This window comes from Cylas formicarius, unplaced genomic scaffold (genome assembly GCF_029955315.1).
Source record: "Cylas formicarius isolate icCylForm1 unplaced genomic scaffold, icCylForm1.1 PGA_scaffold_10__41_contigs__length_53128322, whole genome shotgun sequence".
Taxonomy (NCBI): Eukaryota; Metazoa; Arthropoda; class Insecta; order Coleoptera; family Brentidae; genus Cylas; species Cylas formicarius.
Window position 1 is genome coordinate 10,020,357 of NW_026844214.1, and position 19,676 is coordinate 10,040,032.

The following is a 19,676-nucleotide window of genomic DNA, read 5'->3' on the forward strand; positions in this document are numbered from 1 at the left end:
GAAACAAAGGCTACTCTACAATATTATAATGGGTGTTTTTTTTTCGATCTATAGAACTTTAAGTTGGCATTACTGTTCAAGCTGGCGACCGATTTAGCAGCTGTCAAGTGATTTATTCTCAGTTTGGTTTGGCAATTCATCATGAATAGACTCACGCCTGAACAACGCTTGCAAATAGTGCGATTCTATTTCGAAAATAATGGTTCTGTGCGGAATACGTACCGCGCACTACGTCCATTTTATCGTCGATAAACCATGGAACGTTTTCGCTCCACGTTTACTCTTATTCATAACCCGCATCCCCAGAGACGCCGTACGGTGCGTACAGAAGAAGCTATTGCTGCTGTAGAGCGTAGCATTGAGGAAGACCCGAATGAGTCCATCCGCCATCGAGCACAGGAATTGGATCTGTGTCTATCCACTTTATGGAAGATTTTGCGGAAGGATCTTGGTTTATGTGCTTACAAAATCCAACTCGTGCAAGAATTGAAGCCAAACGATCATCAAGTAAGGCGTAGATTCGTCGAATGGGCCCAAAACGAGATTACCGTTGTTCCCGATTTTCATAAGCGAATTTTGTTTAGCGATGAAGCGCACTTCTGCTTGAATCTCTACGTCAACAAACAAAACTGCCGCATTTGAAGCGAAGCTAATCCTCAAGTGTATGTCGAAACACAGTTACATCCAAAAAAACTGACTGTTTGGTGCGCTTTATGGGCTGGTGGAATCATTGGTCCGTACTTCTTCAAAAACGATGATGGCTAGAACGTTACAGTCGATGGTGATCGGTATAGAGCTATGATTACTAACTCTTTCATTCCTGAATTGAATAACCATGATGTCCAGGAGATGTGGTTTCAACAAGACGGCGCAACATGTCACACAGCTCGTGCCACAATCGATTTATTGAAAGACACGTTTGGCGACCACCTAATTTCAAGTTTTGGACTTGTGAATTGGCCTCCAAGATCTTGTGATTTAACACCGCTAGACTACTTTCCGTGGGGCTATGTAAAGTCATTGGTCTATGCGGATAAGCCACAAACGCTTGACCATTTGGAAGACAACATTCGCCGTGTTATTGCCGATATATGGCTACAAATGTTGGAAAAAGTCATCGAAAATTGGACGTCCAGATTGGACTACATCCGCGCCAGCCGTGGCGGTCATATTCCAGAAATCATATTTAAAATGTAATGCCACAAGATTATCTTTCGGATAAATAAAATTCATGTCAATCGAATAATCCATCTTTGTTTTATTGCAACTTAAAGTTCTATACATCGAAAAAAAACGCCCCTTACAAGGCATAATACAAATAACTATAATTCTATTGAGAAATGAAGGAAGTTTTAGCGTTGATGAGAGTGTAACTAGACACAATTTGACTAGAAACTTGTGCCTAGATTGTCATTATTAAAAATTATATCAATAATCCGGATTTTATGTACTGTTATCTTCGAGAGAGGCAGTACTTCCCCTACTGCTTTAAAAGTACTGGGATTACATCACCGACCTAAAATAATTACGAAATAAACACCAAGAAACTGTTCGTCAAAAGGGTTGACGAAGTATCACTGGATATTCCCAAATGTCTTCAATCTACAGTAGAAGTTCCTTTAATAACATCTTAGTAATTTCAGAATTATATCAAAAGTTTCCCGATATTTCGACGGCGAATTCTCAGATCGACGGAGCAGTTTCGCTAACGTTTATAACGAATTCGGTCCCAGGGCGCTGAAAATTGCATTTTTACTGATAAAGCAAAAAGCACACCACCGAGACTAGTCGAGCAACTTTTATCGACAGCTAAGTAACTCAACGTGTCATATTTACTTGGGGATAGCTGGCGGATCTCGTATTTTTTGGTATTACGCTAAAGGAAGTTAAAATTAAATATTAAAATTATTGAACTGAGGAGGCTTTTACTTGATGAAAATCCATTTATCAAAATAAATAATTAATTATTTTGATTAAAATTATTATAATGATATACCTGGATCTCGGAACTGGTGTATTCAAATTAGGGCAAAGTTGTGTATCCCGAAATTTCCAGTTTTCGATTTTATTTTTTTACAAGGCTTATTTTAAAATAAAAAAATTAAATAAATTCTTATAGGAACTTTTTGAGACTCATCTTTTGTCGCGGCCCAACCAGGATTTATCTTAGTAAAACCATTGCAACTTTGATTGAATAGAGCATCTGCAATTCATTTTTCGTTTATGGATTACAAGATGTAATTGTAGTTTAGTAATATTTAAAAAAAATGAAAACAGTAAGCGAGAAAACTAAGGTGTCTGTGGTGGATGATTTCACTTCACGAACTGGACATCCACAAAATGGTCACTATGCCAGGTGAGTGCGACATATCTACTAGACTTCCACGTGTCCATTATTTGTGTCAAGAGTTTTAATTGAATGAATTGTTTGGTTTTCGAAATACCCTCCTACATTTTTAAACCTGCCAGTATCGAGTACGTTTTTATCGATCACTTTATGGAGATAACAATATAGTAATTTAAATAGAGCATATAAACAAAAAGTTGACATCTTCAATAATTAGATTCTGAACGAACATGAAGTGCTCAGTTGTTCTGTTGTGCCTTGCATTAGCCGTACCGTCTTTTGGATGGCGGTTGCCGAAATTGAAGGTAACATTTTGCTAACGGTATTTATTTGATCGTACTAAATGGAAAAGGGAAAACGAAAGTCAAATTTTTAAGTGTCATCTTAACCGTGTTGATTTAATAGGAATTTTCATTTAACATCCGCAATATTCTTGGAATGTCAAACTATAAAGTTTAAATAATGAAGGTGAATGCAATTTGAGCTCCATATCCCATCTCTCTTCTGAAGATTTTATGCATGTTAATTAAAATCAATGTTCAACAGAAAGGAGGCGTCATTCCCAGGATTGTAAATGGCCAAGAAGTAGCGCCCCACTCATTCCCATTCCAAGTATTGGCGGGATTTGATGACGGTAATGGCGGTGGATGGTCGTGTGGTGCAGCTCTAATTAGTGCATACTGGGTGCTCACAGCAGGTCACTGCATATTTGAGTCAGTTGCTTGATACCACCAACACCAAACTGTCAATTTTTCAATGAATGTTTTTTTCAGATCGGTGGCCTCTGATATCATCTTGGGAGTGCACAATATGAGTTTGACGGAACCAGACACGCGTCAAATATTTAGATCATACGAACTTCATTTACACGACAATTGGGATCAAAGCAATGACATCGGCCTTGTTAAGCTTCCTCAAGCCGCCCAGTTTACTTGGGCAGTTCAACCAGTAAGCCTCATTACCGCACAAGAGGCTTCTCAAATTCAAATTGGCGCCGACGTGGTAGTTATCGGATGGGGTATTCTTCAGTTTGACGGTTGGATAACCAGCGATGTCCTTAGACAGGGAACGGAGAAGGTGGCTGACGAATCGGCTTGTGCCACTTACGGATTCAATAAAGATACACAAGTGTGCGCTAGTATGGCGTACGGACAAGGATCGTGCGTCGGCGACTCTGGTGGGCCGTTGCTTTGGAACAACAAGGTCATTGGTATAGTGTCGTATGGGCCTCAGGATTGCCTATTAGGCGGTGCAGATGTATACACTAAGGTAGCGACTTATCTGGATTGGATTCACAGTATAACTGGTGATCTCTAACTTGCAAATAAAATTTGAAAATGAAAAAAAAATCCTATTATTGTGTTTTTGAATGATGCGAACAACCCATTTAATGAAAAAATCAAGAAGGAAGACCACTCCGTAACTGGAAAGACAATGACCTTGAATATTGCACCCTATAACTTAATATCCACGTGTGGTTTTTACTTTAAGTTTTTTACAACTCCCACATCACTTTCCGTCTATCCCTTTTAAAAGCGGGAGTTCCCCTATAAAATTTCCCATTATGACCAACCTTACCTTACATGACGGTATCTCAGAAAGTATTGGTATTAAATGGAAATTGGTAAATCGGCTAAGAAAAAAAACAACTTTTGAAAGTATGCCACGAAGTTATTTGTGGCGAGGCAAGAAGAGAATAACTAAAACACATTTCCTGTGTTCGAGGAAAATTTGAAAAAAGTAGACATTGAATTATCCATCCACAAGTATTTTTTAAGTCTTGTAGTTATTCTCACGGTTCTATCAAACTTTTTTACCCAAATTTATTGAAATGCGGATGCCGCTACACAGTCAGATCAGAGCAACTTTAATTCTAAAAATCAACATAGATTACAAACAATGAACAGGTGCAACCTCCACAGTCACTAGAGAAATTCCCCTATTTGTGCATTTGCATCTGGATCTTTCAAACGCAACCGAACAAGTGGAACAAACATCAGTAATATAGAAGACGCTTACGGTTATCTAATCTAATTATAATTCTATTCGTAAAAAGGTAAGCACCCAAATAGATAAATAACTCTTAATCGTTACTCTGCCAATAAATAGACACATACAGTAGTTCTTGCCGATCTAATACGGCAGAGTGACGCCATGTAATAAATCATAATCATCTGGCTCCCTTAGCATGCTGTTAAATTGTATGATTCATCATATTTGATATAATTGGGCCATGCATTTTGAAATTGGCAAGATTAATTGTTGTTTTATAAACTCCGTTTACCAAATAAAGCGTCCAGGTTTTACGTTAAGATAGTTATTATAAACACTAATCTAAAATTCAACGGTTTTCAGCACTAATGATAAATTTAATATTTTAATCAATAAAAATAAAATCTTTTAATTATAGACATAGAAATTACCAGATCCAGTAAATACTAATATATTTTATTAATATTTTGGAAAGTAGTTGAGATGAATATGAACAATTTTATTAAAAGCGATTTTTAAAAATTCAATAATGAGTTAATCCATCACGTAGGTGACTGTTGTGATAGGTTCTACCAGGATAATTTTACTTCATGGCGTACACGTTATACATCCAGGGTAAGACGTGGCAACCCAGTCCAGAGTAAGTCATATACTTTTAATAGGCGATAATTCGGAAGTCGAAACAAGAACCCGACAAACTAATATCACCATATTAGCATGTTCAGAACCCGAAGAACAAATATAAAACAGGCCAGCATTTGATTTTCGAAAGGGTTTGAACAACAACATTTCAAATCCAACAAGGCAGAAGTTTAAGAAGTTTATAAATGTTAGTGAAACAGAATAGTATGGTTTGAGCATTTTAGAAAATAAGCTACACATGTATTCATAATGAAAAAGTTTAACAAATTCTTGTGGACAATAGCTTAGCAACTTATGCAAGAATTCATGAACCTTTAGGACGTTTTTTTTTTGGCTAAAAATTATGCACTCATCAAAGATGCGGAAAGTGTCACTTTAACACGACAGCTTCCTTACCCATTACCGATAGCCACTTCGGACATTTCTGGTAGCTCAATTATGGGTTTGAGCGCGGTCGAAATCCACGATGACGTCACAAGTCACTTTTTTTTTTAATAAAACTTTATTCAGTCGGACACTACATATACATATTATAATTACATTGTAATACCCTATTGTACTATCAAGACATGAATTAAAATTAGTTTTCAAGCAATGCGTTAAGCATTGTTACCAAAAGCATTTCGACTGAATTATCTAATAATAATCTAGTATGCGAGTCATGCAAGAATTTAATTAAATGTATTTTGTCATTGCATAAATATTTTTTAAGTTTTTAACAAAAATATTACTCTGATTTTGTATGTATTTAAGGCCGCACTTATTGGATTTTGCAATTATTTATTTGTTCTGGTATTCCGCGACTGTATGTCAGTATGCTTGAAGGTGGTAGACACTGATTCAGTAGAAATACTAATAGGATGTCGAACTTCCATTGTTTTTATTTTTAACTTACAAAACGTTTCGGACAGTTATATCACTGCCCGTTATCAAGTGTAAACAGTAAACGTTGTGTAAGTTAAAACTAAAGACAATGGAAGTTCGACATCCTTTTAGTATTTCTGTATGTCAGTATGATTCCTTAAGTTGTGTTATTGATATGGATTTTTTGGTGTTGCTTTTACTTTTGTTCTGAATTATTTAAAAAGATAAGTTTCGATTGTTAAAATTTTAATATAATTTCAATAGGATTAATTTGATTAATTCGAAATAAAAAACAAATACAGACAACATTAAACTCTATTTATCCGAAACCAAATACAGAACACGAACAATTTAAAACAATTACATATTTAGGAGAAAAAGTTTCAAAACATTTGTCAAAATGTGGTTTAAAAATAGCTTTCAGAACTAACAATACAATAGGAAAATACTTAAAAAACAATAAATCGAAATGTCCAAAATCCCAAAAATCAGGTGTCTACAGGTTAAAATGTGGATCTTGTCCTAAAATTTATATTGGACAAACAGGTAGATCCTTCAAGAAACGCATTAACGAACATATAACATAAAACATAACAACATAAAAAACAATAAAACAAAAAAAAAACATAAAAATAATAGTCTGATATTTGCACTTTTTGTTTGTAGGATCTCTATTATCATTTTGCAATATATTTTTCATGAAACTCTAAAATATAAAACTAAAATCCGATGTTTAAATAATTGCGCTGCTTAGTAGTAGCCGCAGAAATTGGTTATGGTTATTAATTCTTACAGTGGCTTTTAGAAGCAGGAACAAAATATTACAAGATTACCAAGGTCACTTAATTTCTAAAATCTGTAATTGGTAACTACCAAATGCAAATTATTGATTCATATTCCTTAGATAATAACGAATCATAAACTCGGCGTATTTCTTTCAGGAACGGAGAACGGGTCGAGGGAGGGCAACTTGTCACGAGACTTGAAAGATTCAAATGGAAAGAAGAAACGAACGTTGGCACATGTGATTTGTGAGGCACGAACCGAAACGGCAACTCCTATCAAAGGATCCAATCGGGCAAAATTTTTCAAAGTTTCGGTGATAAGTCAAGGGGGGATTCTTAGGGTGGCACGCGAACGTTCCGACAGTTCAAAGTGCGAACGTGAGTTGAGCACAAGGGGAGGCATGTCCGGTTGACGATCAACCCTTAAACTTTCGGAAATCATGTGGGGTTAGGAGACGAAGAATGAACTTTGGACGTTACTGGACTTTGAAGTTTTGTTAAGTGGCATCGATTTTAAAAAGTTTTTATTACCTTCATTTTTATATTATTTGACGGGTATATAGAAAAATTATCGCTAAAAAAGTTGGCATTATAAGTCTCGGTAAGAAAATCTTTATTAATGATGTTTTCGGAAATTTCATTTTGGCTTTAACTTTGTAACGATAAAGTCACTGATAGGAAATAATTTTGATGAAGTTTCTTTCTTAATAAAAAAATATAAGATTTCAACCAATTTACATTTTTCATTCTATTTTTATACAAAAATCAGTTTTCTCATACATAGATTTCTAATTATGGATATATGTCTAGCAAATAATTTTACGGATATTTTCACACTGATGATTGATGCAGAAAGAATTATTTATGCACCTTCGCTTTTGGTTTTCATTAATAACGAAAATTTAAATTTGATGACAAAAAAACATATTGCTAGAAACATTTAATATATTTTTTTAAATACACCTTATCTTTGATGGTGGTCATCCGACTGTTTCAAAAAACGGCGGGAACTTTATAGAGACTGCATCATATTAAGAATGTATAAAATACTTATTCTAATTAATAATCCTAAATAGGAAACACAAAAAATAAATAATGTGTTGTCCATGAATTTTGAAATTTTCTGACGAAATGAAAAGCTCAATAGGATACCTTTTTTCCGTAATAGAATCATGAATTAAATGACCACGAATATTCATTTATTCGGCATAAGATGGGAATTTTGAAGCTCCTTTGTTTTATTAATATCTAAACAGAATAACTTTCCCAATATAAAATAAATTAAAACGCAAGATTCATTCTAAACGAAATTTAAGAATGCTGTAATAAGTTGCCATTTTATGGGGTACAATTTACAGATGACATTTTCAAAAGAAAAGAAGGAGTAGCAAACTCCTAGTTACCTTTGGCTGTGAAGGCTTCTTGTTCTCACTTACCTGGAAAAAAAAGAAAAAATATTAATTCAGGAGAGTGTTAATAACAAATGCAACAATAATTAACAAATTCATCCGAGTCTGTGTTTATGCAGTTTCCGTAAATTCCAGTCACAATATAATCCAGATTTTGACATGACGCCACACCGGACCCGTTAGACTTTGGATAAATCGTCACTGCTTTCACTAAATATAATTTTAAATAAAATCAATTACTGCTATGAATTTCTAGAAGCTTATCATTTAAATTATGAGAGGTGTGTATAATGAAAAATCGATGACCGGGGACTATTCAAATTCAAATTCCAACATCACCACTTTTTACAGAAAATGTAAATCGAACATATTTAAAGTATGTTTAAATTTAAAGGGAAATTTTTATACCATTCGTAACATAAGAATCGTCAGTTAGCAAAATCAGTTAAAATTTATGTATATAGTTCAGTCAACGTCAGACGTTTGCAAAAGGTTTCATGTTTTTCTGGAAATTAATTTCTAAGGATAGGTTTGGTTTTGAATGGACGCTATATCAAAAAACTTGTGAGACAAAATTTGCGATATCCAATATTGTCTGAGGGTTCTGTTTTATAAATCTGACGAAAGAGTTACTCAGGATAAGTAGGTAGTAAGTAAAATAACTTTGAAACTCAAGCTATTAACGTTGGAGTGAAGCAAACTATCGACGTAACGAAAATACTGCAAACGCCACCGTGAACTTTTAATTAAAATTTTCAGTTGTACGTTATTGTCAGACAGCGAGATGCAGGGGCGTATCAACCGCTGAATCAAACGTGATTTTCATTAATATGTATATATTGAGTGGAAACTGCTTACCGTTTTTTATGACAGAAAGTACTATATTTTTAATTGCAAGATTGCTAGTTCCGATTTAATCAGACCTAATTTTAATGGCACCCAATACGTTTTAAGAATAAATAATAGATTTAGGAGATTCAGATCCGACCATACTTTTTACGGATATATACATTTTCCGAATCATGCGATTGGTTTGATAGGCTATCATATATTCTTCTGCCATTACAATCTGCCATTACAATCGGCAGAAGAGTGTATGATAGAAAAAAACACCAGATATCTAGCTATTAAACCAAGCACATGGTTCAGAAAATGTGTCGATATATCTCCGTAAAAAATGTGGTAAAAGATTATTTGGATTCCAACAATATTAGTTAGTTTAATATTAAGATGGAATGGGTATAGGATAATGCTTTTCATTTTACTGCTGTCAAAAATATTGCACAATCAGATTTAAGATCTCAATCAAGGATTTTGCGTTCATGCACGATTGCATCTCCGACTGGCATTTTTTAGGTTATTGTGCGATTTTCGTTGGTTAGTTAGTATGGTTAGATTAGAATTTGGGATGTTTTCAAAAATCTATCATCATCAATTTCAGAAATAAAATAAATAAGCTAAAATAAAAAAAATTAATTCAAACAAAATTACGAGTTAACAAAAGCTTATTGTATGCGAAAAATAAAATTATTTGGTGTCCTTCAGATTTTCGCAAAATAGTTTGAAAAAATGAATTTTAAATTTTACAACAAATTTAAATCTATATGATATGAATTTAAACTGATTTTTAAATGATGTTTGTTTCCGCGATCTTGTTCCCCATTTAAAATGGTGAGCGGCAGTAGTCTTGACCACATCGAAATTACCCTATTCTCACTTTTAATATTGTCCCAAACTAACCAAACTTTGTATTTGCCTGGTCTTCAATGCCAAAAAAAAACTTGTTAATTGGTAAAGTTTGAAAGCGTCGGCGACGTTCACTACGACTGTGACGCAAAAACAAAGCCCTGGGTAGTAAAGGACGGGAATAATGAAAAGTGTTAACGAGACTCGTTAACAAGAAAACGTGCTTATGTCATAACGCAGGCACTATGCAGTCAATTCGCGACACCCAGGAGCGTTGTTGCAAGATTAGAATATACGGTAAACAAGTTTGTCTACGAAACTCCGAGATTCTGCATTAGGTATTACTTGCAAATTAGCAGACGCATAAAATAGAGACTAATAAACTAATTTCGTGGAAAATGTGAACAAGATCTGTCACAGTTACTGAAAAAGAAAATGTAACAAAAAGAATGAGAATTAAGTGGACGCAGAATTAAAGAACAAAACCCAAGAGTCGTGCAAAAAAGTTGGAACAACAGGATTCCATCTTGGCATTGTAACTACAAGCGTTTATTGCCCCAAGTACCTAAAACTTGCAAGTTGAACGATTCCAAGTACTTAACTTAATTTTGATAATTTTATTAGAAACTTGAAACAGTGGTTAATAGTTCGTACGGCCTGCATAAATTTAAATTTATATTAAAAATGTCAAGTAATACTAAAAAGAAAATTTTCGTGTAAGCAACTATGAGGTGTTTTCGTTTCACTTCTATGAAAATAATTATTGACCACAGAGCTCGTAGAATAATGTTTTTTTTATTTCGCGCAAAAAACAGATACTCTGAAAACTCCTAAAGTTCACTGCTCTCTCTGCGTTGCCGGTTTAACACAGAGACCGAACTTTGTATTGAGGATTGATTTTCCAAACCGATTTACAGATACCGATTGGTCGCCGTTGCTGACATCGACTTAATTATCTGCCCGATTCCTGAAAATTTACTGCGAAAGTCGAAGAAACTTCCAGCTTGTTTAATTGCGTTTGATTATGGCTTCTTGATGGCTGACGATATATTCCCACTTGGATTTCGACGCTTCGTTGGAACTTTCTCTCGAAAATTTATTCGCGATTTACTTGCTCCGTTTCTAGAAGGTTCTATATTTTACCGCTTGGCGTCATAAAAGTATCAATGTGTGAATCAACTTTTGAGACCGCATCATTTCCAATTATTCATTCGCTGCCCAATTATTAATACCTATATTACCATATTTTCAAAATATTTTATAAACTTTTTTTGTACACGTTTTTTGTTTTTTTTTTAATTCAATTTATGTTTATCCTGCAAAACATTGTTTTTAGATATAATTTCAACGTCATATTTAATTATATATAATAAACGACAGTTAGTGCATAGTAAAATATGTTTTTTAAAAAGTTTTGTAGGACATTGAATGTTTTGGGTGGGCCGTTTATCTTGGGTGCAATGTGTGCAATTGTGTGCAATTTTTCGTGGGTGAATATCAACTTTCTTATTTTAAATAGAATACCTAGTATATTACTTCATTTTTGAATTCTATATAAAATTCTAAACATATTTTGGGTATAATATCCTATAGCTAAGTCTAACCGTTTTAGACATTTTCAATTTTTTATACGAAAAATCACGTTTGCATGACGTAAAATATCTGCCAGTTTCTTCATTCGGAAGCACCTATTGTTTCACTCGAGTAAGTTTTCTTGTAGACAGCGTACTCGAATAACGGATGTCATAAGAAATTTCGATATATATTAATAGAGGGTAAGCGAAAAATAAAATTAAAAAAACTACCAAAACATATTTTTTGGCATTTCTTAAAATTTCATTTTTAATCTTAATTTTCACGTACGAAATTTCTTATGAAATCCGTTATTCCGAGTACTTTGTCTACAAGCGAAACAATAAACGCTTCCTGATGAAGAAATTGGCAGATTTTTTTCGTCCTGCAAACCTCATTTTCGGCATAAAAAATTGAAAATGTCAAAAACGGTTAGACTTAGATATAGAACATTATACACAAAATATTTCTAGAATATTGGCCAGGTGTTCCATTTAAAATAAGAAAGTTTAACTTTTGACTCCATCCCTAATAGTTTCTGCGATAAGGTAGTCCCAAGATGATAGTCCGGGAGCCCTGGACCTTTTTTTAAAATGATAAGCAACAAGCTAATTCTTTGGAAATCGTTTCATTTCATCAAGACGCCCAACCTTTTCCTCTACGAAAATTGTCGTATCAGGTATAAAATCATGTCGGTTTAGTTACCATACCAAAATGATCAGCAACAGTTAAGTGTTTAGCTAAATCTATAGATATTGAAATATATCATTTGAAATTAAATTTGGCCTACAAACAAATAGCTTTGGTACAGCGTGGCCTCCCCCTCAAAGTGGTATCTATTATTTATTTATAAAAAGTGATGAACAACAGGCTAATTTTTTTACTGTAGCTTAGTAATAATTTTTATAAACAAATGATCACATTGTCCTACAAAGAAACTGGTAGGATTTTTCAGTCCTACATTTTAAAGCTGTTGAACAAAACTATTTTTAAAAACCATCTACAACCGCCTAAATTTTTGTGAGTGGATTCGTTTTAATAAGAAGCCCAGCTATTATTTTGCGAAAAGTTGCAAAACAGGTAGCTGAAAGAATGAGCAAGTATCAAATCATATCAAATTGATTATTATGTAAAAGTGATCAGCAACAGCTTATTTTTTAACGAAGTTTTGAGATAATCAGATAAATAATCTAAAACAACATTTGTCCTACAATTAAAATGGTAGGTTTTTTTCAGTCCTACACTGGAAAATTTCGAAAATGGCCCCTAACTTAAACGTGGTTACGTGTACATACGTGTATATTCGAATATAAGTGTATATGTATACATACACATACTTATATCAAATCGGCGGTATATATTCGCATCAACGCGCATGCGCGTAACATACCAGTATCCAGCACACGCATACAACATACATACATTGTGCATTAAAAAGTTTTGTTTACTTCGCTTGTCAACACGTGATAATTAATTTTATTTTATAACATTTAATTGTGAAAGTGATCATGAAGTATTGTCTTTGTAATATACTGCGTGATAAACCTAATTTTCGTGAAAAAAGAAACGAGAGAGACGAGAGACGATAAAAAAATGAAAAAAAAATGTTGATTTCTTAAATTATAAATAATAATGAAACAACTTAATTAAACTCATTTGTATAAAACAGCATTATAGATAATGACTGTAGGAATATTTTAAGAAAAAAAAAGAGTTAATTGCTCAACTAAATTTATAGGTTAGACCGTAATTTAGAGGTTAAGCAGGAATAATGTCCAAGAGTCGAACTTGCAACCTATTTTTTGTCGGACTTGTGAAATCTACCTATTTTTATGTAGCACATTAATTGATTTAGATAGAAAATGTCATAAAATTTCATTTAACTTTGGTTCCTACAGTTGCTGATGAATAACGTATTATCGTGAGGTCAACAACTTTAAAGTGTAGGACTGAAAAATCCTACGAGTTTATTTGTAGCACAATGTGATCATTTGTTTATAAAAATTATTAGCAAGCTACAGTAAAAAATTTAGCATGTTGCTCATTACTTTTTATAAATAAATAATTGATACAACTTTGAGGGGGTGGCCACCCTATACCAAACCTATTTGTTTGTAGGCCAAATTTAATTTGTAATTATATATTTCAATATCTATAGATTTAGCTAAAAACCAAACTGTTGTTGATCATTTTGGTATGGTAGCTAAATTGACATGATTTTATACCTGCGTGTATATTTAGCTACCTGATACAACAATTTTCGTAGAGGAAAAAGTTGGGCGTCTTGATGAAATGAAACGATTTCCAAAGTATTAGCTTGTTGCTTATCATTTTGAAAAAAGGTCCAGGGCTCCCGGACTATAAACGGCCCACCCTATACATACGAGAAGACAAGAAACAAATAATACGTTCATGCAAAGCGGAGCTTCTTTGCCACACAAGCTTTCGGACGTATTAACCGAAGTTTACTTGTCAACTGGTTATACACGTTAGCACAAAATTCATCAACCAAAATTGAAATTCGAGCCACCTTGGAATAACAATTGTTATGCGCTTGCAGCTCTGACACGTTCCGGCTTAATCTGTTTCATGTACTTAATGCAATCACGTTTGCAGACCCGAGACACACGCATTCACCTAGTGAAGAGCCAAAGAACAACATCGTTGATTAGATCGATGAAATCCAAGAGACAAAAGCACACGGCAACATAAAAATGGCTTCCTTTGTTGAGTCGCTTGCAACTGTTAATACAGAGATTAATCCTCCGTTATTGATACGCTAGTTAATTCGTTTTGCTGCGTGCTTGTGAAATTTTATACAGAACATATCGGATTGAACAATATATTTCATATTATTGCGCAACAACTTCATTTTGTTTTCAGTAAATAATAATTGCAATTTTTAATTTACGTGGCTAAAATTTCGGATATAAATAAATTTCGATATTGGATAACCAGTTTCCATAGGGACACTGTCTTCGCGCGTAAAAATTAATAATTTAATTGGCAAATAAAAATGCTGACAATATATAACGAGATTTCCAAATTTTCATGACGATTTTTTGGGCTTCCCGGGTTATGTTATTGTTAATTATCAAATTAAAAGAGAAAGTGCCATTGAGATTATTTTCTTAAGATTTTGATTTTCATTCCTTATTTCAATTTATTTATAATTAAAATGAAGAAGTTACAGAAAATCAACACCCATGAATATTAACCAGGAAGAGACAAAATAGCTATCTCGTTAATTATACATCCCCGGAGGTCAAGAATTTGAAAACTCTATTCATGTCATTTAAGCAGTATTGTTTATTAAGAAACAAACGACATTCACATAACAAGAAGTTTTCATTAATTTCCTTTATTTCAGTAAGGGCCCTAAAAAATTGAGAAATATTTGTCACATAATCACATTAAAAATAAATAAGAACTAAAAGTTTAGATTTTCACGAAATTATATATTTTGCGATGACAATTGTTTCGTCAACACCGCGTCTTTATCAAATGTAATATTTACAAATTACCTGCTACTATATATACCCAAAAATGACCATAAAATCTTAATTAATGTTGTTGCGAGAATTTAAGTGCAATAAAGCAGACGTATTTAAATCTAATTGATCGTTAAGCAATACATTTGAATGTTTCATTTTGTTAATCTCCATGGCTTCCAATAAATTTAATTTTCTACCTTTTGTGGCTGTATGTAAAATATCAAATTTGCCGACAATTTTTTATGGTCAATACCAAGAGGCATATGACCATCCCAAACAGGTTTCACATATCCCACGCAAGATTTATGGGTTCCACGATGATTTTACGGATTTCACAAAGATTTCACGCATTTGCCAATGGATTTAATTAGTATGTGGAAAAAATTTCTGTTCTGCTATAATTAACTCGTATTTTTAAAAAGTGAGAAAGAATATTAAGAAAGCTTCTCCTATGTCGGTTATTGATAAATCGAAGTTGCTGACGTTTCTGCACAGAATTTAACTGAAACTGCTTCGGTAAAGCTGAAGAAGCCAACAAAATGATTGGCGAAACGTCAGCAAGTCCGATTCACTAACAACCGACGCAAGAGGAATCTAGAAGGATTGTAAATAGTTTTGCAGTGCAAGTTTCTGTGAAAAATTAGTGAAAAAGAGTTTTGTCGATGTTGGTATCAAATTAATAAATAATGCATTATTTTAAATGCATAACTTTATATAACTAGCAATTATTGTATATTGTATAAGTTTTCTTATATAATACACAGGACAAAAATTATGGCATCATATACAGGGTGTCTTACCGGGAAAGTCAATCTGCAATAGTAATCATTAATAAAGTAACTTTAAAAATTTGATCTGATTTAATTGTTTTCTACAAGGAATTATTTACCTCTATAATTTTAATTAAGTAATTTTCTTAATATTTCGCCATTAAAGTTCGTTTAATACTTATGTATTTTTAGCACTTTTTTGTTAAAGTACAATCAAACGTCATACCCTAGTTATATAATTATTTATTGGCATTTTTTAGTTTACTTTGCTTATCATTGAAACAAAATTTTATAAATACGTTAAGAATTCGCTAATTTGTACAAGATTACGCAGATTTTACAGGTTACACGGATTTCAAAGCGCTGGTACATCAGCATCACCTGTGATTTACTGGTCCCTCACTTCTTTGCTTCCACTATAGAAGTTTATTTTATTGTCAAATTTCTACGCTAATATTATTCGAAGCGTTTGTCCATTGCGACCAAAGACGAAACTTGATTCGGCTCCTACATTAGATTGTTTCATGGAAGACTTAAAACGCATGAGAGAACAGATCGAAACGATTAAACTTTTTAATGAAAACACTTAAAAATAATCTCCTGGAGGCAAAAAATAAAGCCAAGGTCGCGTGGAGAATAATAAATAAGGAGCGTAACCAAAATCATGTGATAATGAATCTGTTGTTGTGATTAAAAAAATACCTCAAATTAGGGACACCTCTTTTTCAGCGATATCATCTCCAACTTTCTCTGGTTTGTTTTATATGAATCCTGTTGACGAGGCAAATGTATATATTGCATCTATCTCTCTTAATAATTCACCATGAGTCATCAACATTTTTTATATAAATTTCAAAATCTTAGCAGGTACTATTGACCTGTTGATAACTCCGTTTATTTCATTGACTAGTTTTTTTCTCCTAAATTTAAAATTAACAGAGCTTTGCCGCTTTTGAAAAAAGGAGGTCCCAACAACGCCGACAATTACCGGTTTATTAGTGTTTTTTATAAACGTAATTTGTTTAATCAGGACCAGTTTGGTTTTAGGACTGGACATTCTACGACGAAAGCCTTTTTGAGGCTCTTGAAGGGTGTTGTCGAGGACTGCGATTTGGGGTTGCACAGTGTTATAACACCATGCGAAAAAGAACATTATGGGATAATGGGGCATGTCTTTGAAACTTCTCGAAAGTTAGATCTCAACTGGCTTTCTTTAACAACGAACTTTCAAATGTCCCGGAACTAAAATACGAGGTACCGCAATGGTCAATTTTGGGTCCGCGATTGTTTATCGTATATAAGAATGACTTGAGTAATTATATACATACGCATTGTTAATGACACATTTGTTACCTCTAGCGGCAGCATTGCAACTTTGTCTGACACCTCTAATGCTGCTTTAGATCTAGCCGAAAGATAGGTCGGTGCCAATAATCGTCTTTTAAATAAACATAAAACCCAAATTTTGAAAATACCGGCTAATTCGAGGTTAGCGGTGGGTAACAGTGTTCAGCTGTTGGGTCCCATTATAGATGACAAATTGTCGTGATCACACTACAGAGAGGAACTCTCTAAAGCTTTATCGAGTCTGATATTTTTAATAAGCAGACTGCGATCTTACGTAAATTTCGACATCCTTAAAACATTTTATTTTACACTGTTTTATTCAAGAATTTTTTATGGCCGTTCTATTGTGGGGACACAGTACTGCGTCACAGACCATTTTTAAATTGCAAAAGACAGCGATTAGGGTTATGTGTGGTGCGCATTATGGCGCCTTTTTTGAGCCACAGGACCACGCCTTTACGGTGCATCTTTGTTTTCTTGCCTTAATTGGAATGCATCATAAAGAGATTCACAAGTAGAAATCACTCTTATAATTTTAGGAATGATGATCACTATCCCGCTGTATGGGATGTCAAAGCCTGTTTATAATTCTTTGAATTAGACACAGTACAATAGACTGGCGACATCTCTCTAACAAAAAATTTAAAAGTACCTTTTGAGTAATTTTGTTTTCGACAAAAATAATTAAGCCTCATTCACGTTTTTCTTACTCTTTTATGCTATTTCAATAATTCTTTATTCATTGTGTATTTGCTTCTAATTAGTTGTTTTACATATGTACTGTTTTGACTTTGTCTTGAAAATAACATATTGCCCGGGACATTTACGATTTGTTAACATATATTGATATTTATTGCGTTGACGAAACATTAACTTGTAAAAGTTTTCAGTAAATCAAGTTCTATTTCTATTTCTATTTGTTTCTAATATTTTTCTTTTTCAGGTAATGCCGCTTAATAAAAGAGAACAAAATATTAGTAATAGTAGTAGCAACACTATACTAATAAACAAAAATAATTAAAAGTTATACTTAAAATACATTATACAGGAATCTTGAAGTTATAACTAACGGATCGACAGTTCCATCGATCAAGTAGTCAAAAACAGGTTTCTCAGCTGGTCCGCTTTTCTGCAGTTCTCTGCTGTCACTCTTCAATGGCTTAATCAAACATTTTAAATGCCCTGTTGTGTCTCGCTACCAGTCCTTTCACTTGAAACCATATAAGTTCTACAAGATTTAGTTCGCCATCATCTGAACAGCATAGTAACATTATGATTTTCTGCTATATATTCCACGTTGTATTTGGTAAGGCGTTGTTTGAGTAAATTTCTATATATAATCAAATATCAAAAAATGTCAAATGTGAAATTATCTTCAAACTCAATATTATTGGTGGTCAACCAGTCGATAATTTTTCTTTTTCATCAAAGAGTTTTTCTGGCATATCCGAAGTTTTCTTGGGAGGTTCCATTTAAGCTGCTGCCTTTAGCATACGAACGTGTTACATACAATAATTTTTCAACGACCAGTTTTGGGTACATTTTCGCAAAACAGCATTAATAAATTCACTGAGGGACGTGTTACCAAAAATTCATATTTTTTTTATAAAATCCTAAGTCATTGAGCGAAACGTCTACACGAATACAATTTGTCAAATTTCGTTAACTGATTCTTAAAGGATCCGGCTACCTCGAAATGATATCTTTGTTTAAATCATTAATCAAAGTCACTTTTTATTCGCGCAATCCTTAACCAGAATCGGGAGAAATAAAAGTGCGAAATTTGTCACCGTGACAAATCATTTAAGGCTTTTAAAATTCAATTAGGAAAACATTTATTGGGGACGGTCGCCCCAGCTCTTTCAAAAAAAAAATCGCGCCATGAAATATTCAACGAAACTTTTCCTTTTATTTTCCAAAGACGCGCAATTTGTGCGTCAGAGTCTGGTCGAGATATTTTTTTAATTTGGAGCACGCGTTTTATTGATAATTTCTGCTTTTTTTGTTGCCAATCAACCATTCTATTTTGACGCGTCGTTGCACGGGGTGAAAATTTCCTGCCATTTAATGCGAGGAAAATGTCGGAAGCCATTACCTTCAGCCGCGTATTTTTTAATTATTAATAATTGCAGAGGGGTATTCCGACCTGGAACTGAGTATACAGGGTGAATATTTTATCAAATATAGTGCATATCTTGAATGTTGAAAGTTATCTTCCTAAATATACAGGGTGCTGAGAATTTTTCATATTTTTCGAATGAAAGTAAATTCTGGTTGCAGAGTTAGTTGAACATTTAAAAAGCTGAAAATTTTGACTTCAATTTTCCAATATTCTAGGCACCAGTTCCCGTAGAGTAATAAGTTCTGCCAATTATACAACATACAAAATAATGATTACCCAAAAATCGCAAAAATTACTTTTTTTCCAATGGAATACTATAAGCTATAAGCTATAAGCGCAGTTTTTTAACAGAATCCAATTATTTTGACATATTTGTAATGGTAATTAAACGCAAAATATGCCCGGCACGTTACGGTATATCTGTTTAGCATTATTTGAAAAAATGAGATTTTTAAAATTGACCAATATAAATTTCAATTTGCATAGCAATATCGAATATAAATTGCAGGTTTCCCAAGAATAATCTAAATAAAAAAACGCATAATACCTACAGTGTTTCTAAAATCGTATTTGGTTGACATACCGCAAGTTCTTTTTGTAGTTTTTTTTTAAGTAAATGCTGTAGGATGTATTTATTTGAATTACT

General features: G+C 33.4%; 2 protein-coding genes across 2 annotated transcripts in view; one reads left to right on the forward strand and one right to left on the reverse strand.

Moving 5' to 3' along the window:
- The window catches only part of LOC132708255 (uncharacterized), a 377,569-nt gene that overhangs the window by 95,596 nt on the left and 262,297 nt on the right, over positions 1-19,676 (reverse strand). The window lies entirely within an intron of this gene.
- Positions 2,550-3,700, forward strand: LOC132702069 (brachyurin-like). The gene is made up of 3 exons (XM_060670485.1): positions 2,550-2,652; positions 2,894-3,060; positions 3,121-3,700. Exons 1-3 carry the CDS (start codon positions 2,578-2,580, stop codon positions 3,662-3,664), a joined length of 786 nt encoding a protein of 261 aa, XP_060526468.1. The 5' UTR covers positions 2,550-2,577; the 3' UTR covers positions 3,665-3,700.

Coding starts and splice junctions, on each gene's coding strand:
- LOC132702069 (XM_060670485.1), top strand. CDS start 2,578: ATGAAGTGCTCAGTTGTTCTGTTGTGCCTTGCATTAGCCGTACCGTCT. Junction 2,653..2,893: donor GGCGGTTGCCGAAATTGAAG/GTAACATTTTGC, acceptor AATGTTCAACAG/AAAGGAGGCGTCATTCCCAG. Junction 3,061..3,120: donor GCAGGTCACTGCATATTTGA/GTCAGTTGCTTG, acceptor TGTTTTTTTCAG/ATCGGTGGCCTCTGATATCA.